Source organism: Lycorma delicatula, chromosome 2 (assembly GCF_047948215.1).
Source record: "Lycorma delicatula isolate Av1 chromosome 2, ASM4794821v1, whole genome shotgun sequence".
In the NCBI taxonomy this organism is placed as follows: domain Eukaryota; kingdom Metazoa; phylum Arthropoda; class Insecta; order Hemiptera; family Fulgoridae; genus Lycorma; species Lycorma delicatula.
In genome coordinates this window covers 149536243-149555000 of record NC_134456.1, presented here as the reverse complement: position 1 = coordinate 149555000, position 18758 = coordinate 149536243, and the positions used below count along the sequence as shown (strand labels likewise).

Genomic DNA, 18758 nt, shown 5'->3' with positions numbered 1-18758 from the left:
ATATAATATCTTTATATTTTTTAAGTTTTTATTTGATTGTATTTATTTTCATTTTAGGTAAGTTTCCTTCCTTCCTCTTTTCTCCTTTCTCTTTATATGTTGTCCTTAATTTTTCTATTTTCTTTGTAAGAATCTCTCTTTTACTGTATCTTTGATCCTTTCACTTCTTATTCTGTTCATCATCATATTTTGCACATTAAGAAACCAAATTTTGCAGCTATCCCTTTTTTAAGTGAAATTATGTATGCGTCTGCTACATTTGCAAATATTGGGACAGTATGATTATCACCTTCTCACTTTTCTGTAGTACATCTCAACCTTAAATCAGATTATATCATCACACTTAATAAATTTGATTATGTAGCTCTCACCGTATCAACTTTCTTTAACTCTTCTGTGTTCATCAGTCTCTTCATGTATCTGTCATTCCATCCGGTCGTGATTACATCTTTTATGGGAAGATTGAAAGTTTTATGAGCCTTGATTTATTGTATACTCTGTGTGAGTATTATGTGTTGTTACTTGACAAATATCAAAACAGTAGCTAATGTTTTGCTATATCCAAATTTACTGGTTTCTATTTGCTGAATATACAGGTTCAACAGTTTGATATCTCAGATCTTGAAAAGTAGATTGGTGGTAGAAACACCTTTTCTTTTATATATCCTTATAGATAAAAAATTTATGAGATAAGGTTTGGTGATCTGGGAGGGCTGCAGGCAATGAACAAGTTCTTCTATTCTACCTCTTCCAATCCATCTTCCTGAAATTGGTCGTTTAACTCTGGACCTCCAGGTGAAAGGAAAATAGGTTAAAGTTCTGCGTGAAACTGAAGTCATAATGTTTTCTTGCCAGTTTTGTAGGATTTATAAATACCATTTTTTCAACATAGAAGGTAGCTCAGTTAACTTTGCTTTCTGAAATGGCACAAAACAAATTTGGCTTCAGTGAGTCTTATATTTGATGACAAACTGTAGGATTTTTACTTCCAAAATTTCTGATATTATGCCGATAAACTTTACTTGAGAAATGAAACAATGATTCATCAAAAAAAATTACTTTTTCATAAAAGTTATCCTCTTCTACCTCCAGAAGTTTAGCACTAAATTTAAACTTATGGTCACCAGGATGTAACGCCTGCAGTAATTACAATTTATACAGCTTCCAATGGACGATCAGTGTTCTTCCGTTTGCAAATACAACCATTTAATAAATGGACTTTTAAAATTTTGAATATTATTCTATCTAGTATGTGTGGTATGTATTTTTTTTGTCTTTACTGTTTGTTAAAAATAAAGATGTGAAATCTGCTCTGTTATTTTTTAATAACCATTTTTCTACTATGTTCCTCAGTCTATCATCCATCACAGCAATGAATAAAATACTTTCAAAACTGAAACAAGCATTTGCTGTTATCTGTTAGTGATAATTTATTATTACAATGATCAGAGGTCATGATTCTGATCCATATACAATAATAACCATATATAATAAACACTGACTAAATAAAACAACTGTTTGTTTCCTTTCAAAATTAATTTCTGAATATTTTTTTACCTCCTACCAATGTAAGTCAGCAAGATTGTATCTGTCTTTTTACATTGTTCCTGTCTTCTTGAACTCATCTTTCTTCATAAATATATATATTCTTTCACTATACTATATTTTTTTATGATAAAGTGTTATGTAGTTCTTTTCCACTTGCTTTTTTCATCACTTTTGTTTGTATTTTGTTTATCTTAAGTCTTAGGTTTATAGGTCCTTTTACTTTCTCCTACAATTCTCTGTAGTTATATCTTTTATTTAGTTTATGTGTATTTACTTCAATGTTACTTAGTGTGTTTATATTTTAAATAATTAATAAGGACTGTAAATACATATTTTTTTATTTTATAAAATTGTGTATTTTGAGGTGGTAATCAAGGTTTTACTATGCTTTCCCTTTGATCCTCCAGGCAACTGCTGGAGCAGTTCATTTTTTTATCAGTTGACCATATCTACTCATTCCAGATGTGATATGTAAAAATGTATTGTTATTATTATGTACTGATCAGAATCAAACATTTATTTATTTACTTTTATCATTTTTGTTTAGTTCTTTCAATTTGTTCATGCAAATATATGATTTATAAAACATTTGTTATTGATTTAAAAAAAAGGATATTGAGGGATTATATTTGTTAAAATTTTTCCAGATATAATATTTATTTTCTCTTCATTATTATTTACAAAATAAGTATTATATTGCAAACAATAATTCCAATTCTGTTATGAAATTTACAAAAACTAATGAAAATTAATATAAAATTAAGGAATAATTATGATATTTAGATTACAATTACAAAGTAATAATAATAAATTTATTCAAGGATTATTATGTTTATTATTTACAAAATGAAACTAGCTTATAATTCTTACAATGAATAAACTTGTCTGCAATTCACAATGTACCCACAATACAGCTTTCACGATTAACTACAGAGGAGAATATTGTTGCACTTTTATTACGAAGTGGAATAGAATTGTGCAGCATACTCTTGCTCATAAGATCTGACTATTATCACACACACACAGATTACCATTCCCTTGTGCCCCGGCAGTATTTAAACCCAGGGCCTAGGGATTGTCTTGACGTAACAGCAGCTGATCTATCCCCTTGTTCATTTAAACATAATTGTTTCTAAATGACACCTGTTGCCCAAACTATTGTTTTATTTTCCAGAATTCTTTTGATTTTAAACTTTTTACTCTATTTTAAAAGTTTTATTCATTTTTTTGCTTTGTTGTTTCTCAATTTTTAATTTTTTTATTTATTTATATTACTTATATTGTCTCTTCATTCACTCTCTCTCTTTCTCATTCTCACTCTTCCCATTTTTCGAAGGTTCTCTACTCATCACACTACTTTCATGAGAGAATTAAAAATTGAAGCATTAGAAATTATTCCTTTTTTTTTTTACCTAGAAGATTAGTGATATGCAACTTTAACCCTGTCTCATTGTAAACTATCAAGGCAATGTTGAAGGTATTAAAATATGATTTCCATGTTTGTTAACTTGTTAAATATTGATCCATTTATAAAATTCTGTAATTTTTTATAAGAACTACATTGAATTATAAAAAAACAAAAATTTTTACGATGGTTATTCTGAATTTTAATGCTATCTGTTAATTTGTTTCAGTTGATTGTCCAGAGCCTCAGTGTTCTGGACATGGAGCATGTGTTGAAGGAAAATGCTATTGTAAAGCTGGTTGGCAAGGTGTTAACTGTTCATTGCTAGATCAGCAAGTATATCAGTGCTTACCTAGTTGTTCTGAACATGGTAACTATGATCTGGAAACTGGTTCCTGTATTTGTGATGATTTCTGGACTGGCCCTGATTGTTCTCAAGGTAATTTATAAATATTTTGTGTGTGTATGTTTTACACATACAAAAGAAAAAATTATTTTTTATCTGATGTGGCTTCTTTAATTCCTTTGTGTGATTAATGTACACAAATATAATTCTTCAAAAAATCTTTCTGTGAAAATTTAAATTTACTTTTTTATTAAAAAAACATGTTTTTTATCGTACTGTTAAACAAGTTGGTTGTAGTAAATTAATATTCCTATATTAATTAAATATATGGAAATATTTTTACTTAAAAAATTTAAAGAAAGCATTTCAATTATATTTACACTAAGAATAATGAAATGCATTGTTATTGTAAAAGTTCTTGTGTAAAAACAGATTATAGTGAGGTTTTCCCCTGTATTGGGCCAGTGAGGATAAATATTACAACTCGCTCATAATCAGTCTAATTTTTTTACAGATTGGCACAGAGGTATTATTTGAAATTATCTCTATTGTGTGATATTTGCTTGTTTCACTTTTAACAACACTGAAAAATAATGAACCTGATTAGTTTTTTTTTTTTTTTTAAGTTTAATATTTAGTGTACTTATATTGAAATAAAGGTTTTACTGCTTTTTTGTTAATTTATATTTTTTTTAATAAATAAATTACTATGGTTGTGCCAGCAAATAAATGTTGTGCCAGCATTTGCGGTTATTCCTCAGGTTCAAGTTAATTTTTTTTAGAATTTAGTCTTATTTAGTTTTAATATTTTGTATTTAGGTGAAATTTATATAATAAATTTTTTTTTTCTATGTAAATTTGAATTTAAACCAGGATTAGATACCCTGTTATTCTTAATTAGTAATTTTTTTCTAAGGTAGTATATTTTTTATAATTGAAATTTAATAGATCTGGCGGTTTTTAAATCTTTTTAGAGGAACCTGTAATTTAAATGATATTCCACGATTTTTTGTACCTTTTTTTTCTTGTATATCTCTGTCGTTGAGTGTAACGAAAGTTTATTTTCTTTTTCTTTTTTAAGATTTATGTTAGGTCAAGATGCAGTTATAAGAAGGTTATTATGGGTTACATTAATTTTTGTTTTTTGATTTTTTAATTTGATTAAATCTGAATTTGGATTTAATAGTAATTTTTTTTAATAAATTTTTTGAATTTTGCTCTTAATTATGTACATATCGCCCGTCACTCTCATAAATTGAGATAAGTCGTAACAAAGTAGATGTACTGGAAAGTGTATCTAGAATCGGACTTTGGTTTATTCTTATTTACAATAAGATTTATTACTGTTCAATTCAGTTGAGTCTGATAGGTTTTTTTTTTTTTTTTTTTTTTTTTTTTGAAAAAATTTTTTTGTGTTTCTTTTTTTTATTTGATTATTTTTAATTTAGTTAATTGTACAGTGTTGGATAATTAAATTTTATTTTAGAATAATAATTTTTTTTAGTACCTTTTGTATCAGGGTTAATTAATTTTTTAAATTTATTTTTTTTTCCCGAATAGTGAAGATCTATCTTAATCTGTATTTTATTGTGGAATAATTATTTATAAGTTTGGGATTGTTTTTTTTTTTTTTTTTTTTTTTTTTTTTTTAATAATTAGTGAAATAAATAAATACATAATTAAGTGAAATAAATTACAACAGTAAATACTTATGTACTATTAAATTTTTTAAAAATTTATTTTATAATAGTAAAAAAAAACTAAACCTTACCTTACCTGATAAGCAATTCTTTTTGTTTTTCAAAGAAATAAATATCTAAATGAATTAGTATTAATTAAAATTACTTATTAGTTTACCAATAAATTATTTGCTATGGGTTTTACAGTCACCATTTTTATGGGCCTCTTCACACCCATATCCATTTCAGATGATCATGTACATCTTTCATTCTAAATTTTTTGTGTGGATGGTCTCATTAACTTGATCCAGTTGTATATGCTCATGGCAGCTTCTTCATTTGCTTCATGTTAGAACCCTTGTCAAAGTTGTATGTGGTCATCTTTCATTCCATATTCATCTCACTCGACTGAACCATATTAACTGTTGCTGCTCTATTCTATCTACTAGATTTCTAACTATTTCTATACCTTGCTTTATTACATCATTTTGTATGCAATCCAGTTAGGTTCTTCATTAGTTCCTCCAGAGGAAAGCCATTTCTGTAGTCAATTATAGTCTCAATTTATTCTTTGAACTTGTACACCACACTTCAATCCTGTACAAAATTTATACTGTAATAAGTGATTAATAAACGTAAAAAAATCTCAACTTCAGCATTGACTTGAAAATGAAAAAATCAACAAAAAAAATTGGGTGGGGCTGGGTCAGGGCGCATGACCATTGGTTTAATGTGAAACATTACAGACCTTCCAACTTACATACCAACTTCCAAGCTACAGACCAACCAACTTATCTGTAAAGTTAAATGGGAGAGCCACCATTGTATTTTTTTTTTAACAAAACTGAAAGTCTGCAATGGAAAATTTTAGTTCCTTCATTTGGCCAACTCTACAAATAAATTGGCGGTCTGTTTGTCAGCGGGTCACTTTTAATGTATTGGATTAAAATAAAAACAAGACATTGACTGCATACTAAATTTAATTTTAACATAAAACAGACTGAATGGTACATTTATTTCAACTAATATTCAACGACAGTTTTGTTAAAAATTGGTCTGTGAAATGAAAAGTAATATGTGATTATGTAATATGTGTAGTGTGATATGAAGCATAATAGGCAGAGGTAGAAGTGCTCACGCCATTGACATTGTTCACTGAGTGCGCTGCACTAGCTTTGCAGTGCTCCCTTGCTCGCTCACTCGCTCAGCCCTAGACATTGAGGTACCTGTTCATGGCCCATAACCTCCCCTTTCCAACGATGAGCATAATTTATATCTCCGACTGGCTTCTGCACAGACTGAGACTGACATATTGAATTTTTATACTTTACATGTTTACTTTAATTTTTTAAACATAAATATTGTCTAAAATACACTTATTATTACTTAAATCGATCTACCTTGACAAACTCTAACCACAAACACATGAATCATTTTGCTATCATGACTTAAGTTGTGAGCTACGCTGCATGAAAATGAGCAAAAGCACCAGTTTTGGCCGATCTGTGCTGTGCCCCCTCTCCACCAACCTGTTTGTCAGAGACGCAAACACATGCGCTGTGCCCCCTCCCCACCAACCTGTTCGTCAGAGACGCAAACACAAAGTCGTATCGGCAAGCTAATCATGTAAGTTATAAAATGACACTGCATTTACGTCTCTGAGATTAATAGTTAGGGAGTTATTAAGGCAGATATTATTAAGGCAGTTATAGACCTTTTCATTGCACTACAAATTTCTGTTCTGGTACCTGTATGTTTCAGTGTGATTTTAAAGACGTTTCACATCAAAAATTTTAAAAAAGGGTTGTAAAATAAATTTTACTGATCAACTACCTGTGAGCAATAAATAAACAATTATTGTTAAGCATGTTATCCTACCCAATGTATGAATATATATATAAGATATAATTATATGAATCAATGTGTGAATCAAGATGACGTTGATCAACCACCTTCTTGTCAGTGAAACTAATCCAGATGAACATCATCTAGATTAGTTTTTTTTTTTTTTTATCTTGAATATGTTAATTTAAAGATAAAGTTTTGAAGATATTTAAAAATAAGTAAATTTTTTTTTTTGCTTGATATAACAATATAAGCTTGAAGCTTATGCATAGGATATGGAATTGGAATTTTGTAGCGTGTGAAAAATGCCATGACTGACCAGTATATAACCCCAGGATCTCCAGATGGAAGACTGAAACACTGCTGCTCCACCACAGAGATTGGTGTTTTTATTTATTAAAAAATAAGATCTATTTCTATAAATAACTGATAAAGATTTGTTTTATTGTAGAATTTCTATTAAACAATTATTGATAAACAGAAGATTAAAAAATAAAGAAAAACATTAAATGAAAATTACTGATAATCTGAGGGATATAAAGATTTAAATAAATATTCTACAAAGATTAAATTTAATAAAAGTTTATACTAGAGGTAATAAGTTTAAAAATGCCTTTAAAAATTTATTCCATTGAACATTGCAATAAAACGATTACATTTAAAATTTGTTTTTAATTATAGATGTCTTATTAATTCATATTAAAAGTATCCTTCCAGTAAATAATAGGTAATGGGGATATACTGAGTATCCCATATGAAACTGACAAACATTCAATTTATTATATTCAAATAACAGTTATAGAAGCAGCAATAATAATCTTTACAATAAATTTTTGTAAATAGATCTTTTTACTGCTCCCCATAAATAAAAATCTGTAGATATAAGATCTAGGGATCTGAATGGCAAAATGTGCTTTGAAATAAGTCTACCCCTGAAAACTTCACGTAGAAATTCAGTGAAATATTGCCGGTTTGTTCCATTGCTCCATCTTGGAAGAACACTCAAGCAATTCCTTTCTCATTTAGTTGGCCATTGAAAGGATAAATAATTCCCTTGCAATAATGTTTTGAGTGTACTGTTTTGGGAAAACTGAATGATATATCTCACATGATGTAGCACACCAAACTCCAATTTTTTCATCATGTAGTAGTTCCAAGATCTCTTGAGGATGATTCACAGACTACACCTGATTTTTTGTCTGTTGACATGGCCAATAAGTGAAACCATGTTTTATCTGAAAAAGTTTTACATAGAGAACATCTTTTTTGTTTATAAAATCCAAAATCCACTGTCAATATTCAACAGATTTAGAAAAATCAGTATTATGTAACTAACAGACCACAGTTATGTTATATTGGTATAGTTTTAAATGTTTAATCAGAGCTCTTGTGTATACTACTACTTGAGACTTCCACTTGTTGGGGCAATCTGTTGGACTTTGAGCTATATGATCAGAAATATCATCTAAACTGTCAGGGTAGTTGCTTTTTTGGACTCATCTTTGATAAATCCAGTTTTCAGAACTTATTAATCAACATGTCAATGAGGGACATTGTTACCTGGAAACATTTGATGAAACATTTCCTACATGTTTTTGTACTCACCATCACTACTACAATACACATTTCCTACCAAAAAAAATGTGAGCTTTAACTTGAAAAGTATTATCATACATTGGAAACAAAAGCTTCAATATTTATGGGAATAAAAAGTCAAAATGAAACGTGGAAATCAGCTATGAACGAAGTCGTCAGCTGTTACGTTCATTGTTGACATACCAATATACAACTTAAACCATATTTTAATATTTGAGATCCTGTTGCTTTTATAAGTTACATAGTTACATTTGAGACATCTAGTATAAATTTATTACTATATGTAGGTTGTCTGAAAAGTTTTGAGTCTCAACATGAAGATACCAGCACTCATCAACAAAAATTAGGAATGTATTTGCACATATGTTGAAAGCTACCCTCTAAAATTTGAGCCATTTTAAAGGCTCAGTTGTTGTTTGATAATCGTTTGAGTAATTCATTTTGAGTGTTTTTGTAAAAATGGAAAAATCAAATATCATGCCATGATTAAATATTTGCATTTGAAAGGCAATATGCCTTTCAAATGCAAATTAAACCCAAATTGGACGCTATGTTCAGGGACTCTATCCCATCATTTGCCACTATGAAAAGATACGCAGCTGAATCTAAACATGGTCATATCAGCTAGGTTGATGACAAGCATTCAGGCAAAAACTGCAACCACCAACGATATCATCGAAAATGTTTACCAAATGGTACTGGCAATCGACAAATTAAGATTAGAGACATAGCAGAGGCTATGGGTATATGGAAAGAACGTGTTTTGTCATGTATTAACAAAAGAATTAGTTATGTGTAAGCTGTCTGTGCATTGGGTGCTGCGTTTGCTCACTTTGGAACAATAATGCATTCAAATGAACATTTCCAAGACCATGCTGAAGCAGTTTAAGCAAAACGAGTCAGATTTTTTTGTGTCAGATTCATAACTGTAGATGAAATGTGGATCCACCATTACATTCCTGAGACAAAACAACAGTCAAAACAGTGGACTGCAAAGGGTGAACCTACTCCAAAAAGGCAAAGACTGTTCTGTTGGCTGGGAAGGTGATGGCGATTGTTTGGGATAGTAACAGAATTTTCTTTATTGATTATCTTCAAAAAGGTAAAACAATAATGGAACAGTATTATGCATCATTACTTGACAAGCTTGACAAAAAAATGACCACATTTGAAGAAGAAGAAAGTGCTTTTCCATCAGGACAATGCGCCTGCTCACACTTCGACAGTCGCCATGGCTAAAATTCACGAATTGCACTTTCAATTGGTTGACCACTCACTGTAATCACCAAATCTGGCCCGAAGCGACCTTTTCTTGTTTTCTAACCTTAAAGTTTTGTTTGGAGGAAAGAGATTTTCATCAGATGAGAAGGTTTTCACATATGTAAACACCTATTTTGCAGAGAAAGATGCCAGTTACTGTTGGAAGGGTTAAAGAGGTTAGAGCATCGCTGGAAAAAGTGTATCGACTTGAAAGGAGATTTTTGTTGAAAAATATAACTATATTTGACAGAAAAAATACGTCTTTCTATGTTAGACTCAAAACTTTTCAGATAATTCTCATATTAGTGTCTTCATTACTTAAATACACTGTTATGATAGTTTTTCTGATCTTCGGATTTATAAGATAATACCAATTATTAATCAAAATATAATCTTTTTAAAGCAAAATTATAATTCATTTTTTATCCTCTTTTTGTGTTGGAATTAAGAGTACTTAATCAAATTAATAGTATAACATGTCAGCATTAAAACAACTAATTAAAAATAAATTTTTTAGTTAATTTCTGTGGGATTTAATAGCAAAAGAATAGTTTACAAATATCAGTAATTAGATTTAAATATATTTGAATGAAATTATGAATTTGTCTTATAATTCTTCTCTCATAATTAAATTAGTTTAATTATATTTTATTCTGCATATCTTATATAAGTATAACTTTATCTTGTATAAGGAAACTGTATATAACTACATATAAGGAAACATAGATATTATCAAATAAAAAAGATCATAGAACAGCAATACTAATTACAATTTAAATATATCATTGATAAAACACATATGTGTATTACAAATGTACCAAATAAATAACTCATATTTCATGATTGTAGTTGTCTTTTTTATTTTCGTCTCTCTTAAGGGATATTTCATTTCAATTTACAAATTTTCAAAAATGTTATTGCATCACTATCTTTGATTTTGATGATATTTAGTATATATGATAACTACCCACCTTGTAGTGGCCAAAAACTTTTTTTTATATTTAAAAAAAAATTTTGTCTTGAGTAATAGACTATTTTCTAACTTGCCAACAGATAAAAACAGTCATTTTCATCATTTTTTTCCATGAGCTACAGCATTCCTATTTTACATTGTAGAGAGGGTCAAAAAGGGCTTTTTGGAAAAAGTAAAGATGCAACTTCATCTTAGTATACTCAAAATTCATTTTGTTACATAACCAAATCTTCTAATGTTTACTGAAGTTATGTTTATAAATTATTTTTTTTTTTAAATTTTGGGCTCAAAATAAATAATGAAGGGCTTATGGTAACAGGCCTGTTTTTTACCTTTTAACTCTTAGGTACTAGTAGTAGTTATAAAAAAAAATTGGACTGTTACTGAGTGTCCTTCATTATAAGAAATGGCTGCCAAATTGTAAGATTTTAAAAATGTCTCATTTTTGGGACCCAAAAACTACATGTAGGACAGGTGGCAAAAATCTAAAATGTTTACAGCAGTAAGTGTTTTTATGTACTTTAAAACCATATGAAATTTATTTTTTACTCAAAGGGGTTGACGAGTAATGAAGCCAACAAAACCTCTAAAAAAACCATCCCTTCTAACCGTAAACGAACCTATCCAAAAATACTGATGTGTATTTTATCAGATTATAAAGATTAAGCTCATTAGAATGAATAAATTAATAATTAATAAATAGTCAATTACGAAATGATAAACTATTCAAATGTATGTATTAACAAGTTTTTCAATTCATTTTTACCTTATTTTACTTCTGCTAATAGAAGTTATGAATAAATCTTGCACTTTTTGATAACAAACTTAACTAACATATCTTAGTGCTCCTACATTTTTTTATTCAGTAGAACTGATAAGTCCTCATTCGTCGTGTAATGTTGTATCCTCTTCCAGTAGTTGATAGAAAAAGCTCTGAAGATGTAAGAATCTTTAAGATATTTTCCAGTTGAACCAATGTTTGATTATCTCTCAATGATTTCTTGAATGAAGAACCAGGACCCTGAAGATGGAAAAAGTGTATTCGATATTCCTCTTCATTTTCATGTATTTTGACTTAGCCTAACCACCAGAGAGAGAGAGATTGAGGGAGGGTGAGTGAGTACCTGACCCACCAGCCAGAGCACAAAATTTAGGTCTTAAATAGCAAATTAAGAAAATCCAATTTTTAAATTATGTTTTTCTTTGAAGGCTGTGAACATTTCATTTAAGTTACATAAAATAAGCTTTTATTAAATATTAATTTTCTTCCAGTCAGCTTGTCTTACAGAGACACAATCCTTCTTGTTTGACATCATTCTGGTAAAAATCTTGGATACATTTAATAAAATTTTCATCAATTACATGACTGGGTTTCTTTTGCCCATTTGTGGCAAAATTCTACTTGTTTTAACTAATTGTTTGGATTGACGGACTAAATACTGACTAATATTAGACTCATTTTGAATTTTTTAAATGCGTTTTCATTTTTATAAAATGCAAGGGATCTTACAATAACAATACAGTTAGTATAAATTATAAAACTACCAATTGTACCTTACTTTGTCATATCCCAGTTTCTCTACAGTTACAATAAAAATTTCTCTAATTAATAAAATTAAAAATAAAAGATATCACATAAAATAGAAGTTCACTGCTAATAAAATTACTTTATAAACAAGTGTGCATTACCTAACCATAGTATTAACACTAACAACAATACAACATATTATATTGAAATCAAAACAGTAACTGAGTCTTCGACAATGTTTACATTCAGGATTACGCAAACATTCATGTCCATGCATGAATATTAACTTTTGTTTAAACATGAGTTTGTGTGTATAAGTCATACTTTAAGTAACAACTATCTAGAATATAAGCTATCCCATTATAGACCTATCAAAGTATTTTGAATAGTACGCCTACATTATTATCTGAAAAAATGCATGCATCGAATTTGTTGGATACATTGTTCATACTTAAAAGGAACAGTGTTTTTAGCAGTTTTGATGGCTTCATTACTCGTCAACCCCTTTGAGTAACAAAATAACTTTTATATAGTTTTAAAGTACATAAAAGGTACTTACTGTTGTAAACACTTTAGATTTTTGCCATCTTTCTCACATATGGTTTTTGGGCCCCAAACATGAGACATTTTCAAAATCTTACAATTTAGCGGCCATTTTTTGTAATGAAGGAAACTTGGTAACAGTCCAATTTTTTTGTTATAAGTACTAGTACCTTTGAGTTAAAAGGCAAAAAATAAACCTGATACCTCATTATTTATTTTGGACTCAAAATTTGAAAAAAAAAAAAAAATTTGCAAATGTAATTTCAGTAAGTATTACAAGATTTGGTAATGTAACAAAATGAATTTTGAGTACACTAAAATGAAGTTCCATCTTTACTCTTTCCAAAAAGCCCTTTTTGACCTCTGTATGATGTAAAATAAGAATGTTACAGCTCATGGAAAAAGTGATAAAAATGGCTGTTTTTACCTGTTGGCAAGTTAGAAAATAGTCTATTACTCAAGAAAAAATCTTTTTTAAAATATAAAGATATTTTTTTTGGCCACTATAAGGTGGCTAGTTATCATATGTCAAATATCATCAAAATCAAAAATAGTGATGATATAAAGTTTTTGAAAATTTGTTGAATTAAAATGGAATACCTCTTAATTACTGAAACAGGGCAGAGGGTCACCGTATGTTGTTAAATGCCCCGGATATGTCCAGAAAAATCCGTAACACATATATTTACATGGACTAAATGAAGCTCTATTCATCATCTTTAGTATGACATCCTTAGTGCTCTTTCCTGGTTGGAAAACATACTGGTTGTCCATCAGCAAATGATCAGTGGCCAAACATTAATATGCAAATATTGGACCTTGCCAATCATGGGCAAGAGCGTTAGTGGATGGTAAGAAGAACTAACAGTAGGATCTTTGTCGCCACCTTTGAACAACAACACCAAGTCTCCATGCTTCCAACCCGCCGTAAAGTGGCCGGCAAAGAACAACCTATTATATATTCTAGTTAAAGGACCAAGGACTACTGGAAGCGCAGGGACAAGGGCTCCACTGTGACACAATCATATCCAGGGGCTTTGTGCCATGCTATATTACAGATCACCTGGCACACTTCCGTCTCAGTAATCTCAGAAGATTGTAAGTCGGTCTCAAAAATCGTGACTTTCCACCCAACACACCAGTGGTATGAAACCTCACCCAGGGAGCAAATCTTGTCATACGGGAGCAAATCATTCAGCAAAATGTTAAGGACACGGTTCTTATCAAATTACCACACCCTCACGGGTTGACAAGGCTGACAATCTTAATATACTGTGGAAATGAATAAAATCATAAGTAATAAAATTAAAAATGGAACTCAGCTGTAAATGACATAAAAATGATATAAAATATTTCAAGGCTGTACACCAGTTTATTCAAAAAATGTAGAGAAATGAAAATGCTCTACGTACCAACACACATATATCAACACCAACATGTTAATCTAGATTTCATGATATATTATTTTTTAGTGGTAGAAACAGAAAGTAATATTTGAAGGAAGTGAAAAAGTACTATACTTACACTAATTAGAAAATCTAATTATGTCGTTTTCTGTAGAAATATAAAAAGTAGATGTAATGTAAATTGTACAACTGTTTTTAAAAGAGAAATATGAGGTCCAATTTGTAAATCTCCTGTTATTTCTTTATTAATATGATGATATTATTTTAATTCAATTTTTACTTATGGTTTTTGTTCCAGCTGTTTGCAGTCTTGATTGTGGCCCAAACGGTCGTTGCGATCAAGGTCAGTGTGTCTGCAAACCTGGTTGGAGTGGTGAACGGTGTGATTTATTGCCTTGTGATGCACGCTGTTCTGAACATGGTCAATGCAAAAATGGTACTTGTGTATGTTCTCAGGGCTGGAATGGTCGTCATTGTACTTTACGTATGTTATTCTTTAAAATTCTTTTTACATTTTTGATTATTAAAAAAATCTTAAAATTTAAAGCTTTATTTGTTCTAAGCAGTATTGTATACCATTTTTATTGTGCAGTAATTTATTTTTATTCATCATAAATGTTATTGAATTAATGTAATAGGAAAATAAGATTTTTTTTTGGGATGGCCATTTTTAATTACACTGTTCTCATAAGAATGTGCTCGTAATTCATGTTACAAATATCTTGACATCTTAAAAAAATGATTTGCTTAACTAAACATAGTTAAAATTTACTAAAAAGCACAATTCACTTTCTAAATATGTAACAAATACAGTACTGTTAACTGTCTAGGATTGAATTTCCTCTTAGAATTTTAGGATTACTGTAAAACTTGACATACAAATTAAAAAAAAAATTGTTTATTCAAAATATAAATAACATTATTACTTTCAGGAGGGAAGCCAAATAGTGTGAATGATCATTGGTTAAATATTAAAAACAGATAAAAGGAGCAGCTGAGAAAACGATAAGAATTAAGAGTAGAGAAAGAGTAGGAAGGAGTGGGTCAGTGAAGAAATGATAAAAAAAATGAATGAAAGGAGAAAATGGAAAAATGTTTGGACAGAGGAAGGTAAAAGGAACTATAGAAATTTTAATAATGAATTAAGTAGAAAAACTGAATTAGCAAGAGAAAAATGGTTACAAGAAAAGCATGATGTAATAGAAAATCAAGAAAAAGAAGAGAGATACGATCTAATGTACAAAGGAGCTGCAGAAATGGTATTCAAGAAAAATGGAAAACGTTGTACAGTGTATCAGATCAAGTCAAAGAACAAGGACATAGTAATTGAGAGGAATGAAGTGAAAAAGATATGGTAAGAGTGCATCATGGATTTATACTCACTGAATGATAGGCCATGGAGAGTAAATCCAGGAATAGAAAAAGAGACCAAAGTTCATGAACATCATAAGGGTTATAATATATTACAATATGAAGTAAGTATAGTCATGAAAGCAATGGCTAATGGAAAAACTGGAGGATGTGATGAATAGCCGATTGAGTTGTTTAAAGTTCTTGGAGAGAATGGAGATATTCTATTGTTGGATCTGTGCAATAGAATATATAATGGAATGATGGCCTAAAGACTTCTGGATACAATAATGGTGCCATTACCAAAGAAATATAATGCTAGAAAGTGTGAAAAGTACTGTACTAGTCTAATTTCGCATGCCGCAAAAGTCTTACTAAGAATTCTGAACAGGAGGTTATACAATAAATTGAATGAAAATATTGCAGAAGACCAATACGGTTTTAGAAGGGGAGTTGGAACTAGGGATGCCATAGGACTGCTTTGAATTATTGGTGAAAGATATATAGAAAAGAGAAGAAGAGTATATGTTGCGTTTGTAGACCTTGAGAAAGCTTTTGATAGAGTAAGATGGGATAAATTAATGATAATTTTGAAGAAGAATTAATTGGAAAGACAGGAGACTTATGAAAGAGTTGTATGTGAACCAGAAAATAAAAGTAAGAATAGGAAGTAAGACAATGCAAAAGATTGCATAGGAAGAGGAGTGTGACAGGGATGCTTCATGTTACCTACACTATTCAATATTTATCTATAAGTCATCAATAATGGTTTAAAGGATAATAGAGGGGTGGCAGTAGGTGGTAGAATAATAAAATGTATACGATTTGCTGATGACATGGTGGTGCTGATAGAAAGTGTAACAAAGTTAAATGAAATGCTTAACGATCTAAATAAGGCTTGTGAAAATGTAGAGATGAAAATTAATAAAAAGAAAACAAAATATATGGTATTAGGTGGCAAAGATGAGCATATTAATGTAGGAATTGGGATTGAGGTACTAGAGCAGGTGATGAAATTTAAATGCTTGGTTAGCCTCATAACAGAAGATCTTAACAGTACCACAGAAATCAAAAGGAGAAGAGCAATGGGTAAGGAGGCATTAGTAGGAAAAAGAAATTGCTATGTGGGAAATTAAATTTAGATCTGAGGAAGAGATTGGCAAGATGTTTTATTTGGAATGTTATGCTTTATGGTGCAGGAACATGGACTTTAAGAAAGGAAGACAAACGGCAAATTGAGGTGTTTGAGAGATGGGTGTGGCATAAAATGGTAAACATCTGTTGGCAAGATAGAGTAACAAATGAGGAGGTGTTGAGAAGAGTAGAAGAGGAAAGGAATATGTTAAATACCATTTTAAGCAGGAAAAGGAACTGATAGGACACTGTATGAGAAGAAAGTATTTATTAATAGATGCAGTTGGAGGGGTGGTAAATGGAAAGAGAGGAAGTGGAAGAAGGTTTCAGTTGATTTATGGGGTTATGGAAATAGCAAAATATACGAAAACAAAAACACTTGCACAAGATCTGCCCCATTGGCAGAACACAATGAGTGAATGAGATATTACTTTCCAAAAAATGTGAGAGAAAATTTCTGAATTAATAAATTTTATTTGTATTATATTATAGTAAATATTATGTGTATTTCATTTTCAGACATATTAGTTTACAATTGATAAGAAAAAAAGGTAGTAGTTGTAATTCTGTTGATTATTTTCAGGCATAAAAATATCATTATTTCAGTTAATTAGGATTATCTTGAACTCATGATAAAAGCAGAGAACATAAAGTCCAATGTATTTACCTTCCTCATATATATATATAAGATATGTTAAGATATGTTGCCTATGGTATTGATTCGACAAAGGATAATGAGAAATTACATTAAAATGTTTTTGCATACACAATTTTACATTTTTATATACATTTTTTATCTATTCTCTAGTACTATTATAAGTTATAAGTCACAAACAATAATTCTGATGCTGCTGTTAGGTAAATACACTACTAATGACAAGTAATACAAATTTAAAAAGTGATTATTACAATTAATGATAAAAAATATTTACAAAATTAATAATGAACTTTATACAAGAATTATTAACTTCAACTATTTACAAAAGAAGACTAGCATATACTTTTTACCCCAACCCTTATCCTTTTGTCTAATTCTCTACACGCGATTGGATATTTATTTTCACTTTTAAAAAACAAATAACATTGAATGTGATCTAGTTACTGTATTCTTTTTCTAAATAATAACCAGAATCAGCAATCTATTATAAGATCTATGTTATGTAATTCAAAGATTGCAAATGAATATGTAGTTCTAAGACTAAGTAGATTTTTTATTTTATTTTACAGCGGGATGCATCAATGCTTGCAATAGGAATGGTATATGTGCATTAGAGGACGGCGAATATCGTTGCCAGTGCAATTCAGACTGGGCTGGTCCTGATTGTAGTGTACGTTTGGAAACAGAATGTAATGATGAGGTGGACAATGATCATGGTAATTAAAATAATTGTAATTACTGCTTTTTTATGATTTAGTATTTACTTTTTATCATTTACCCCTTTTCTGTAAAAATATTCCTTTCTCTAAATTATTAACTTTTGAAGGGAATTCAAGAATAAATTTTCATTAATATGGTTGTACATATCTGAGATTTTTTATTTATTATAAACAACATTATTTTCATACAATATTTATAAAACATAATATTAACTAATTCTCATATTTTGATGAGTAGACCTCTTGAGAATTTCAATCTGTAAACATATTGAGGACACCTATTTTGATTTAAAAATTTCATTATTAATCTCGGTGATATTGCATTCCTTGATTTTCCCTTTTGAAATCAGTTTCATCAATGTTCAGTAATACAGATTCCCAATTATATTTAAATTCTTTAATCTCTTTGCATTCCTGATGTTGCAATGACAATGCTCATTGATTTATACATCATTGTTTGAGGTTGTTTTTCTGTTTATTATGAAACTAAATTTGTTTTGTTAACTTTTATTATATTTATTTTAATAAGATTTAATAGTTGATTATTTTTTTAATATTTTAAGTAAATTCTAAGGTTTAAAAATATTATATATAAATGGATTAATTTGACTTTCATTCTGATTTATTCAAGAAATATATTTTAAAATAAAAAATAATTTTCTATTGCATGAAAAATTTTCATAAATAAAAAATTAACTGTTCACAGGTAAGCATTAAAAAAAGAAAAATAAGTATTAAGGCTCATTGTAAACTGGAAAAAATAATGAG

General features: G+C 29.5%; 1 protein-coding gene across 1 annotated transcript in view; it reads left to right on the top strand.

The window, feature by feature from the left end:
* Positions 1 to 18758, top strand: part of Ten-a (Teneurin-a transmembrane protein) — a 332260-nt gene that overhangs the window by 158149 nt on the left and 155353 nt on the right. Inside the window, exons 7-9 of the mRNA XM_075357656.1 lie at positions 3183 to 3392; positions 14428 to 14613; positions 17841 to 17987. Coding sequence (XP_075213771.1) covers positions 3183 to 3392; positions 14428 to 14613; positions 17841 to 17987 — 543 coding nt within the window. The remainder of the gene's footprint in view (positions 1 to 3182; positions 3393 to 14427; positions 14614 to 17840; positions 17988 to 18758) is intronic.